Source organism: Cicer arietinum, chromosome 3 (assembly GCF_000331145.2).
Source record: "Cicer arietinum cultivar CDC Frontier isolate Library 1 chromosome 3, Cicar.CDCFrontier_v2.0, whole genome shotgun sequence".
In the NCBI taxonomy this organism is placed as follows: Eukaryota; Viridiplantae; Streptophyta; class Magnoliopsida; order Fabales; family Fabaceae; genus Cicer; species Cicer arietinum.
The window spans coordinates 68,991,513-69,004,416 of record NC_021162.2 but is presented as its reverse complement, the minus strand read 5'-3'; the positions used below and the strand labels follow the sequence as shown (position 1 = coordinate 69,004,416).

Here is a 12,904-nt window from a genome sequence, read left to right as displayed (position 1 = left end):
TGACAATTAAAAAACATCACAGCTAAAATAATGTGTATCTTTGTTTGTATGTTGACCTTTGTATTTTGTGGTCCTTTGTAATGTGTTTTGAGAACACTTTTTGCCCATATGCAACTGTAACTAACAACAAGAGAGAATAAATTAGGATATATTTATAGTATTAAGTAGGTAGGTTGGAGTTTGGAATGAAGAAGCAACAGCGCCAAATGAAGTAGCTTCCATATTTTTCTGGGTTTTAACTTGTACCCATTTTTAAAGATTAAGAACCTATATGAGAAAAAATAAAGAATCTAAATATTATAATTAAATAAGATAAAGGATTTATAGTCTATCTTTGCCTAAAATCTTCATTGAAACGAATAAGTAATAATTGCAGCTAGAATCAGCAAACTACAAACTGATACTTAGAAAATGATAACTTTGTGTCTACAAATGAAATCTTTTTTCTTTTTCAAATAGCCTAACAGCTGAACTCACACACTTAAATTGTAGAGAATCTCTTATTCGAACTCAGACCTCTGTATATCGATGTCCCTGCAACTACAATTTAAATTGTACATACAAGACAATAAAATATTAATTCTAAAGATTGCAAATCTCTACACAGAGCCAGTTTATCTCAATGGTGAAGTGAAATAGCTAGTTATGGCAAAAATATAAATATCTTAGCCGCTACAACTATATGGCACCTTATTTGGTTATACTCCATAAGTTCATAGAATGTTGCATTTAATTCAAGCTCAAATCATGCATTTGGTAAGAGATAATCAATGACGGATTAACCATTTTGGGATGTTCAAAAGGATTTCTAGCTCCATATCTTACAATTTAGATTATAACAATTAACAAAAGTTTCCTAGCAACTCTAGCATGTCATGTCAGCTAGCATAAAAAACCATACAACCATAGTTTGCATTGAGATATACACTACATAATAACTATACTTTCACCATTAATTTTTGGATAACGATGCTTCAAGCTTTTCTTTCAACTGTACAGCAGCTGCTTCACCTCCTTGAGTTCTGATGGAAAATGTATGAATTACCTTATCCTGTGCAGTTGAAACATTGGCCTCTTGAGCTACAATTTGATGCTCTCTGAATATTTTCACAATTCCAGAAACCGGGTGAATATCCATGGGACAGCTCACTCTCACAATCGCATCGTCCTGTCTAGCCTGAAAATCGATATCTTGAAACGACAACTGCTGGCCCTTATTGTTTACCATGTTTTTTTCGGTTTCCAATAGCTTGATCTTCTTCTGGAGATCAGTGATATGGGTGATAGCATCGCCAAGCAAAGAAGCCTTGTCCATTTTGGAAATGTTGGGAACAACAGCTCTTAAGGCATAGAATCTCTGGTTAAGCTTCTCCCGTCTTTGCCTCTCGGCTTCAACGTGATTCAGCGGTTCCTCTCGTCCATTGGCAGGCTTTCTCCCTCTTTTTCTCGGCTTCCGCTCGTCTGCAAGAGGCGAGGAAGACTCTTCGTTACCCAAATCTGCAGAAGAAACTCTTGCTTGAGAAGTAAAGTTCCCAGGAACCATTTGACCTAACTGAGGGAACATTTTTGCCTCAGTACTGTCTCCTACACCCCCATTGGAAGAATTACCATAAGCATGGTTTGCCCCAAGCGTATGTACTTCGTAAGAGTCAGAAGTGAAACCAGATTCATCTTCCACCTTCGGCGAGAAACTAATAGTTATAGACGGAGATTTTGCATCCCCCAGACTTAACTCACGCCCAAAAATCTTGGGTACTACCTTAGCCTGTCCAGAACTAGATTCCCCAAATGTTGTCCTGACCAAATCCAAAAAACCCTGCTCTTCAGGCATCAACTCCATCGAACCAAACTCGACAACCCCGGTCTTGAGAGGTACAAAAACCACAGTTTGAAAACCAGCCGATTTAGCCAGAAATGACCTCGATTCATACTGGTTCGAACAACTACCAGCGTCAGCAGCCCAAGATGGTTTAACACACTTAAAAGAATTTCCAGGACCATACTGAGAATTAAAACCAAACACATAATACACTGAGGTCAAGTAAAGCATATACAAATCCGAGACGTTATCCAATTTCTTATAAACATTCTCAATCGAGTCAGATCCACCCCAACATGCATGAAGCTTCCCTAAAACCTTCCTCCTGAAATCATCTTTCTCCCCATCCTTCTCATTCCTTTTATCCACTTTAAGATCCTCACAGTGTCCATCACCATATTTCAATACATAGCCACCAGATTTCAAACCTGCAACCTGCCACAAAATCGCGTAACTCCACTTGGAACCCTTAACAAGATGACACAACCTTTTGTGGATACCCAAATCCATATTAGGCGGAACAACAACATCGGAAAAGACATGTTTGGAAACAGCTGAGCTAAAAAAGGTAACAGCTTCAGTACCTAATACAGATTCCAACATAGCCTTGTCTTCTTGGTTCTCAAAAAACCTCTCACCTTTCTTCATCGTTCTGTGCAGTGCCTTCAGTTACTAATTAAAAATTCAAACTTTCACTGAAAATACAAAATTCTAAACAGAACCCAAATTGTGCAACAGTTTCTTCTAACTATTCATCCACTAAAAAAGCTCAACAAATTTAGAAATAAGCTGCGAAGCATATTCTTGAAAAAAAACCTAACAAAATAATCAGATACTAAATTAATATCACAGAAGAATCTAGTGGGCACAATCGTAACAAAAAATTGCTCAAAATAAAGGTAATTGGAAATAGAAACTAGGGTGAGGAATTACCTGCAAGAGGAAGAAATTAGGGTTTATACTCCCTCTTTGTAACAGATATAGTAGTAAGGGCTGAAAGATTGAATGAAGAAGAAGTTTCATTTACTCCAGATCCAACTCTAGATCTGAAGTGCAGAATGAAGATATACAAGAGTAACTTCTTTCAGTTTCTTCTTTTTTTTTTTTTTTTTTAAGAAATATTATTTTCATTTCCTTTTATTTTATTTATTTATTTTTTTGTCCAAATTTTCATTTTCCGTTTATAAATCGATAATATCTGTTGTGGTCCTAAGGAAATGGGCCTCAGGTATATCTACCTATTAGAAACTGATAAACAAATGGCTATAGTTTACCTATTCCCATTCTAATTCTCCATTGAGTAAATTTCGAAGTGGTACATGTTTGGTACTTTAAACTTATTTAAAATTTTAATATTAATGAAAATAAAAGTCGGTGATGTTTCAGTTTTCAGAGTTATAAAAGTGATTTGGATGAGTTTGTTCTATAAGAATAAAGAAAATTGAGTATATATTTTAAAAGAAAGTTAAATTAATTTTATTGAATTAACATAAATGAAATTATTGTCTTGTTTATAAATAGAATTATAAACTTTAAAGTTAATTCAAAGTTGAAGTTAATTTTAAATTTGAAGTTATTTTTAAAGTTGAAGTTATATTGAAGTTAAAGTTAAAGTTTAAGTTGATTTAAGATTAACTTTGAATTGTCCGTAATTTTAATTTTAAATTGTCTTCTATATTGAAGTTATTTTAAATTTTAAAAATTAACTTCAACTTTAAAGTTTATAATTCTAAAAATAAATAGACTTTAAAGTTTATAACTCTAAATTTTTTATCATTATTATAAATTAAAATTAACTAATTTTTGATTATTTAATATTATTATTTTTAATACATTTTTATTTAATTTAAAATAATTAATATTAGGAGTTGAATGTTTGATATTTAAAAATAATAATTTAATAATTTTAATATATTTTATAAGAAATCTAAAAAATTAATTATATAATTATATTTCTTAATATAGAAATGGAGTAGTTCTTTTAGAGGTACTAAGACTATGGACTAGTATCTCATATTGAGCATAATGTCATGCTAGTATTTGTTTGTCAAAATTTAGGATAAACACACTCACGTGAAACAAACTACCTATTACATAAGTTTTGTGCCAATGGAAGGAAAAGATCCCCAAAAGGTGTAAATAACACGTGAGAATCTTCTGGTTATGCTTTTAGTCACGGATTTCCTTTGAGAAGTGGGCCAGTGTAACGCAATATTCACCCTTGACGACAAAACGAAGTTGTTCTTTTATGCGGATTTCAAAATATAATTATAATCAATCTTTTAAAACTAACTCACATACTCTCGGCAAGTTCAGACGGAGTCAAAGAGTAATTGGTGGAATTATAGAGTTGTTAGACCAACTGTATCACTGAATCTCATTAAATCAAATGATCTAATTGTACAAATTAGATTTATGATATTTTTTATTATAAATATAAAAAAGTTAATAAAAAATATAATTTTTAAATCAAAATTATAAATTTTAATAAATCATATACATATATTTATCACAACATTATTACAAGCGGCTATGATCAAAGTCACAAGACATGTGCTCTTGGTGTTGTTATTATTATATTTCAATTTTTTGTTATTTTAAAATTCTAATATAATATTGATTATTGACTTGATAATTATAATTTTAGTTATTTACTGCAGAAATGAAATAAAATTAGTAAGAATATTATATGAAAAATAAATAATGATATCAAAAGTAATAATATTAATTTTTTAGATAAAATAAAAATAAATTAAAGTAATAGAAAAATTATATTGATTAACGAGATAATCAATTACATCAAATAATACATAAAATATATATAATTAATGAAAAACAATTAATTAATATAATGAACTAATATACTTGATCAATAAATTAATATATCTAATAAATACCTAAAAACACGATAGTTAATAAAGAATATTTGAAAAATGTAAAAATTTTATGGAATACATATTTTTTTAAATAATAGTATTCAATCGAGAATTTCATACTTTCTTATTGTTGTTATTATACATATTAAAAAATATTACTCTCTTCATTTTAAAACGAGTGACATTAAAAATTCTTGTTTACATATTAAAAGTATAATAATAAAAATAAACATTTAATCGAATTACCCTTATTAGTTATATTAGTGTATTTTCTATTACTATAAATATGAAATAGAATGGTTATTTTAAAAGTAGTGTACTTAATAATAATCCACACACTTGATAGATACAATTGAAAAAGGATAATTAGAAATAAATTGAAAATACTGTTATTTTTTAGATTTGAAAAATGACATTTAATTTAAACAATCTTCTTATTAAGGAAAATACTTGGATCACTTGTCAACAATTCAACAGTAAAAAAAAAAAAAAAGAGATTTTTCACTTAAAATTATCATTATTTTCTATTAACAAGTGTCTTTTGTTAAGACGACTTTTTGTTAAAATGATAAATAATAGTAACAGGTGAATCATTGAAGTTCTCGATCCATTGGTCAACTTAATAAAAAATAATAACGAAATAAAATAAATAAGCAGCTATACATTGCCTTCAAGGGTGAAGCTACAAGCAACAAGAAGAGACAAAACAAAACACGCTATATGAATTTACGGAACGAGTCTATCCTAAACATGAAGTCAAATAAAAACTAGTGCATTAATTAATGGAAAGTAGTACTAAAATGAAATACATATTAATTAAGGAATCCTTTTTTGAATGGTGACAGGGAACCCACCTTCCATCTGCGAACTCAAGAAAGAAATGAAATTCGGATGTTCATCTAAATGAGGTTCAGGCACCACCTTAAACTTCCCAACAATACCAGCAACCATCCTCTTCATTTGCATAAAAGCCATTTCCTTCCCCAAACAAATCCTCGGCCCAGCCTGAAAAACAGGATAACTAAACGAATCTCTCCCAACAAAAACCCACTTCCCATTCACATCTTTCTCCAACCACCTTTCGGGCCTAAACTCGGCCCAATCATCACCCCATAAACTCTCCATCCTCCCCATCGCATAAACATGAAAAGTTACCATTGTACCCTTTTTAACAACCGTCCCATCCGGCAAAACGTCGTCGTTTACCGCTTCTTTACTATCCATGGGAACAGGTGGATACAATCTCATACTCTCGCTAAGCGCCGCGTGCGTATAAACCATTTCTTTCACTTCATCATAAACCAGTGACTCAGATTTCAATTTTATTTCCTTCAATATTTCTTCCTCGACACGTGGATTTTTCCATAATAGCCAGAAAAGCCACGTCAGCGCTGCTGAAGTTGTATCTTTTCCCGCTAAAATAAAACTTATGATTATATCTGTTACGAAATCTTCTTCTGCGTGACCAGAGCTTAAAAAACGTGATAACATGTCTTCTGTTTCAAGCGATTTTTTGTTTAGTTCTCGCTTTTTTTCTTGAATTATTTTTTTTGCGAAATCGCGTATTTCTTTTACTGCTTCTTTCAGACGCTTTTCCGAACCTATGTTGAAGTGTTTTTTTAATTTCCAGATGATTGGTAACGGTGCACGGAACCTTTTGCTACTGATTTCGGTTGCGTCTTCGAAAGCTTGTGCGAATTGGGTTCTGTTTGTTGACGGCGTTAGATATTCTGGGTCGAAACCAAACGCGATTTTGCAGATGTTGTCGAAAGTGAAACGTTGGAGGATGTCTTGAAAATCGAGGGTTGTTTTGTTTTGGGATGATGAAGTAAGGATTGGGATTAAACGGTTGGTGAGTTCTGTGTCGACGACGTGTTCGACGAAATTACGGAGTGATTTTGTGTTGAATTCGTGGCTAGCGACTTGTCTTTGGAACTTCCAGGTAGCGCCGTCTGTGTTGAAGATTCCGTTTCCTAAGAAATCGGAGAGGGTTTTTGTGAAGGTGGTTCCTTTTTGGTAATTGGTGAAATGGGTTTTGAGAATGTGTTGAACGGTGGATGGGTTACCGGTGATGATTTGGCGTGAGCCTAAGGGACGGTTGAGTCTGAAAGTGGCGGCGGGTGCGATTTGGGTTACGTCGGAGAGCCATTGGATGCGGCGGGTTCTCATGTTTTTTCTGATGGATAAGTAGGAACCGATTATTGGGTATGACTTTGGGATGGTGATGTTGTTCTTGTTGGTTGAAGATGAAAGAGGTGTTTGTTTCTTCTTTGGTCGTGTGAAGATGAAGAGGATGGGAAGGATTAAGAAGAGAACAAGTAAGAGATATGGAAGAAGTATCTCAATCATTGTGCTAAGTATTCAGAATTTCAGAGTTGAGAGAGAGGGAATTGGTTGAAGAATATAAAATAAATAATTAAAAGTTTGTTAATTTGAAATGAGGTTCATTTGTTTGGTGTATGTGGTTTTTGAGGAGAAAGAAAGTATATACGTGTGTTTTTATAGTCAACCACAGCCAAGACGAGGTATCCGAGCTGAACTCATGAGCGCCTTTTATTTGCTAAAACAATATAGAACTTTATGACGACTTTTATCTTTGACTGTACCTTCATTCATTTAGACATTGCCGAGAGAGAATTGTATAAAACAGGAAACAGGGGATTGAAAAAAATAGATAGATAAATAAAAACTGAGACAATTTTATGTCTGAACTAAAAATTATCAAAATATTTATTTTATTTTATTCTAAAAATTTATGATACATCTTTATTTTTTTTATGTATTTTTCTATTTCTTTTTTTTTCTCTTATATTTTTATATTATCTCATATCTCCGATTTTTTATCTTTTCATTTCTTTCTCTCACTAACAACGGAGGAGTTTGACTAAAAAATTTGAGGTGACCAACATAAAATTATTATATATATAAATCAAATATAAAAATAATATTATATAGAAAAATAAGTTGTAATGGGCACAAGATAAATTATCAAATAATTGAACTACATTACTTAATAATACCTTAAAGTAATGCTCTACACTATTTAATTATCTTAAAATCATCGATAATAAACTCGGAACTAATACTTGCAGCTAAATTTAAAGAGTTGCATTCTAAAACCTGCTTCTATTATTTATGTTTATTTATTCTAAATCAACCAAATTAACAATTTTGGAAACAAATTTAAGAAACAAAATCAGCAAATAGGCAGCCATTCTAAATCTGTCGTATATCTTGTTCAATAAACAGAGCAACAACAATTTAAATCAACCAATTTAGCAACAACAATTTAGCCATCATTCTAAACATGCGGCCAACAATTTAGAAAATCATTCTAAAATCAACAATTTAGCAATTTAACGATTTAGACATTATTCTAAACAGTGAGCCAACCATTTAACAAATCATTCTAAAATCAACAATTTAATAATTTAGCCATCATTCTAAAATAAACAATTTAACAATTTAGCAAATCATTCTAATATCAACAATTTGACAATTTAACCATCATTTTAAACATGCAGTTAACAATTTAGCAAATCACTCTAAAATCAGCAGCAATTTAGAAATTTAAAAATTTAGCCATCATTCTAAATAGAGAGCCAACAATTTAGCAAACAACAAAAGCACAAACACCTTGTATGCAACAAAAATCAACACAAACATCTTGTTCAAACACCTAGTTCAACAAATCAGCAAATTCCAAACCTTTGGAGTTTTGACGACGAACGACTGAGGCGAGCTGAAGCAAGGCGAGGCATCAGCGGCGCAAGAGGGCGACACCGTGCGCAGGTGAGAGAGGAATAGAGAGTTGCTGCACAGGTGAGAGAGGAAGAGATAGGATATGATTTAGAGTTTAGGTATTATTGTAATTTTGTAAATTTAATAAGGACATTTTAGTCATTTTACCTATAAATTTTGTTAGTATTCAAAACATGTCCTAAATTTTTTGTAGCTAGCTTTTGTGTGCAATTGACCATCAAATTAAAAGAGAGAAAATATTCCTCTTTTGATTTAATGTTCCACCAACTTCAATATCAATATCGTAAAGTCGAACATAGATATATAATTAATATTTCTTTCTTCTCATTATACTATCTTTTAGTCAATAATATTCTTTCCATTTTGTTTCTCGATTTTACTACAATAAAAATATTATGATAGAAAAAAATCTCACAAATTACTGATCGAAAAAACCTCATAAATACTAAAATTAAAATTGGTTGTTATTAGTAGTTGAATAAATCATGTTAATTTTTGGTTGATTGTAGTATTTGTGGCGGTAAAAAACAGTCACAAAATTATCGGGGAAAAAAAATTATTTGAATTTGTGGCGGTCAATACACTCACAATATACTTGATTAATTGAAAACATCAACAAGATTTTGTGGCGGCATATACTCTCACCTAATCAAAACGTTGGAGTATTGTGCGGACTTAATCTACCACAAAGTATGACCGTACAACATTTTTAAGGATTTAGGCCGCCACAAAAGCTGTATTTTCTAATGACTCGTGTCATCACAAAGGCAATAGAGTCATTAGTATTTTGTGGCCGTTTGGTCGCCACAAATGCCCTTTTTTCTCCCTATATATATCACTTTTCCTCCCATTTTTATCCTTTTTAAAAAAAAAAAAAAAAAAAAAAAAATTCTCTACTTTATCTCTAAATTTTCTTTCTACTTTCTCTTTACAAATATTTTTTCTTAATTTTTATTAAACTCCAACTTTTCTCTCTATCTTTGCTCTTGAGTTTCTATAAGTCTTTATTTTATGCTTTATTTTATGTTTTATTTTTTAATATTACTTTTTTATTTGAAGTTATTTAGTTAATAAATATTATTTAATTTTTTGTTTGACATTAGTGTTATTGGATTAATTGCAAAAAGTTATTATTTATTCATAAACTTCAAGTCAGATATTAATTTGCATAAATTAATATAAAATATATTTTAAATATATATATATTAATAATTTATATAATTATTATTAAAAAAACTTAAATGATTATAAATTAATTTTTAGAGTGTTAATATTTTATTTTAGAATATGAAATGTATTCTTTTTAAAATTAGTTATAATATTGTTTTTAAACTTTAATCTTAGTAAAATTGGATTAAAAAAAAGTTTTAGTAAAATATTTAAACTTTAGAATGCAAATATGTTTAATGTTAGTTTTACACTTTTCACCTATCTATATTTTTAAACTAATGTTTGTATAAGTATTTTTTACACTTTTCACCTATCTATATATAGTATATATGTCGTGTTCTTATTTATTTTTTATTTTTTGGTGAAATTGACGTGTACTTATATGTTCCTAAACTATTAATTGTCGCATCATTAATCATTAATTAGTGTAAGAAAAAAATAGATATAAGAATATTATAATTGTTTATAAGTATAATTTTAGTGATAGTACAATAAAAGTCAAATATTTTTTTATGATCTTATGGTTATAATTTATTGATAATATAAAATATTTTTATATTATACATTATTTTAAAAGTAATACGATAAAAGTCAAACATATTTTATTATTTAATAGTTGTAATTTACTAATAATATAAAAAAATATTATACTAAATATATATAAATTATTTATATAAATTATTTATATATAAATTATATATATATATATATTTATATATAAATATATATAAATTATTTATATATAAATTAAATCTTATATTGATAAGTTTAACTTTGTCTTCGATTTACTTGAAACACTTACACTTATAGTTATTAAGGTACCCCTCCATCATTTTTCCTCCTCCTCAAAACATAATAATTTAATTCTTCAAAATCTCACTTTGAAAAATTTATTTCATAAGAAAATAGATAATTTGTTATAAATCTAAATTAATTGAAGAGTATTTTAACAATTATATCAATAAATATCGGACAATCAATTAAAGGTTGTTCATATTTTAGACCATCAAACTAAAAAAAGTAGATTATTTTTAAAGAAATCAAAAAATTGTTGCCTATATTTAAAATTGAAGGAAGTAATCAAATTATTTATTATTTTTAAATATCAAGACAATAATTATTAATTTCTTTTCAGCAATATATTCATTTAATCAAATAATAATCCACCTAATTACTTTATTCCATTATTTTTAACTATTCAAATTAATATGAATATTTTAGTCTCAACATATTATTTTATTACATAAATCAACATAATTAATTAAAGCAATTATTTTTAAGCAACATTTTTAATGAAATGAAAGGAGAAATAGTTATATTTACGAGGGATTCATAATGGTTTGGACCGTTTCAACATCAAAAACAACAAAAATTAAAGCAAATATATATTGATAGATTTAAAATTGTAACCAAGCATCGTTCTTTGAGTTTAATTTATTTCTTTAATAAAAGTTAACAATTAATTATTAATATTGATATTTAAAAAAGAGTTAGATTTAACGTAATTAAAAGGGAGTAAGAGTGTGAGACAACTGATGACTTTCTAGTTTTTTAATGTCTCGGCATATATATCAAGAAAAATATATTAATTTTTTCAAGTTTAATTATCATCTTACTTGACATAATTTGGAGACTGTAATCAACAATTAAATGTATTATTAATAAAAAAAGATAATCAATATCATTTAAAAATTGCAGATAAACAAAGGTAAAATATATATTTATTCTTAAGATAATACACTGTAAAATTTAGAATTCGAAATATAACATTAAACTTAAATTTTTGTCTCTTAAATTAGAATTCAAGGTACTGGAATTTATTTGATGATTTTCGGAACCATTTGGAATTTTTGTTCTTTAAATTAGAATTCAAGGACTATGTACTGGTATTTTATTTTATGTTTTTCTGAACCATTTGGATTGCTATGACGTGGATGAACTAAATGTAATTCCTTTTGTGCCGACTAATAATGCAATTTTTGGATTGCCGTAACGTGTATGAACTAAATGTAACTCTTTTTGTGCCGACTAAATAATAAAATTACATAAACATTTTTACAAGGAAAAATCAAATTCGGTATTTTAGGATTTACAACCTATATACATTGTGCAATAATCATTTTTTTAATCTGTAAAATAAGTCTTCTTTTAATCAGTATTATAAAAAAAGAATCTAAAATTTTGATTGCAATTATAAATAAAAATTAAATACTTATAACTCATTTAATATTATCATTTGTAAATTTAAAATATTAATATTAATAGTGAAGTATTTGAGATTTAAGAATGAGAATTTAATAATTTGATTTTTATTTATATAAAACTTAAAAAATTAATTACAATTAATTATATATTTTAAAACAATATTTTTGTTTTCAATAATAATGATTGGAGGGAGAGAGTATACCTCAACTTCAATATGTGTTGAGTTGGGCTCACTATGATCCGTTATAAATCAACTTTATTCGGGATATGCGTAAGCAAAGTCGTCAATTTTATTTCCGACAATTAATTCGGCAACGAGCGAACATGGAAAAACAAATATTAAGTGTGGACGTAAGAAAAAAATATCAAGTGTAAGACGTAAGTATTTTTATTAATATGTCTGACATGTGTCGTACATTTTTCGTTCCCCAAACCTTGCAGGACAAACAAAAAACCTTGTAGGACAAGAAAAGTTGGCAAAATGAAAAGGAAAGAAAGGGTATCGTTCCTTAATTCGAATGTTCTTCTTCCCTGCCATCTGTGATGTATTTTTGTTTGGTTGGTACATACGCGTACTTTATCGATCAAAGAAAAAGTTGTTGTTGGCAAATAAAAAAAAGTTTTTATGAATATGTATTTATTATTGTAATAAGTTTTACATTAATAGTGAAATTTGTTTATATTAATAGTGTATTATCTATTTTTTTATAAAGTAATAAAATTATGTAATAATTATTTTATTATGGAAGTTATATTGACGATTAATTATTTTATGATGAAAGATACGATGATGTAGTAAAATAATAAAATCAACGATATTTATGAAATGTAATTAATTGTTTCTATTAAGTTTCAATGTAAAATTGATTTAATATTTATTTGTGTCTTGTTTTTTATATTGTTAATGTTTCGATATCCATAAATTAAACTTTTAGTCTACTCTTTGATTCTATGTAAAAGTTTTAAATTTTTTATTTTTTTCAAGTTATAACTCATTCTCTCAAAACTTCTATCATCAAGGATGTCATCTAACATGACATCCTCTAAAAAATTATTGAATTAAATTAAATAT

General features: G+C 28.4%; 2 protein-coding genes across 3 annotated transcripts; both read right to left on the bottom strand.

Annotated features, from left to right (window-relative positions):
• Positions 1-771: 771 nt before the first annotated feature.
• On the bottom strand, positions 772-2,957 carry LOC101508745 (transcription factor MTB3). Of its 2 annotated transcripts, none has more exons than XM_004493700.4 (2): positions 2,753-2,957; positions 772-2,635 (listed from the first exon to the last, which is right to left on the bottom strand). In XM_004493700.4, the coding sequence occupies exon 2, from the start codon at positions 2,465-2,467 to the stop codon at positions 953-955; it is 1,515 nt and encodes a 504-aa protein (XP_004493757.1). In that variant the 5' UTR covers positions 2,468-2,635; positions 2,753-2,957; the 3' UTR covers positions 772-952. The 2 variants fall into 2 exon arrangements, with proteins under 2 accessions (XP_004493757.1, XP_027188841.1); XM_027333040.2 differs by having other exon boundaries at positions 772-2,491; positions 2,753-2,804.
• Positions 2,958-5,318: 2,361 nt separating this feature from the next.
• LOC101508433 (cytochrome P450 94A1-like) lies at positions 5,319-7,383 on the bottom strand. Its single transcript, XM_004493699.4, has one exon. The coding sequence runs from the start codon at positions 7,042-7,044 to the stop codon at positions 5,512-5,514; it is 1,533 nt and encodes a 510-aa protein (XP_004493756.1). The 5' UTR covers positions 7,045-7,383; the 3' UTR covers positions 5,319-5,511.
• Between the last annotated feature and the right edge of the window lie 5,521 nt (positions 7,384-12,904).

Coding starts and splice junctions, on each gene's coding strand:
- LOC101508433 (XM_004493699.4), bottom strand. CDS start 7,044: ATGATTGAGATACTTCTTCCATATCTCTTACTTGTTCTCTTCTTAATC.
- LOC101508745 (XM_004493700.4), bottom strand. CDS start 2,467: ATGAAGAAAGGTGAGAGGTTTTTTGAGAACCAAGAAGACAAGGCTATG.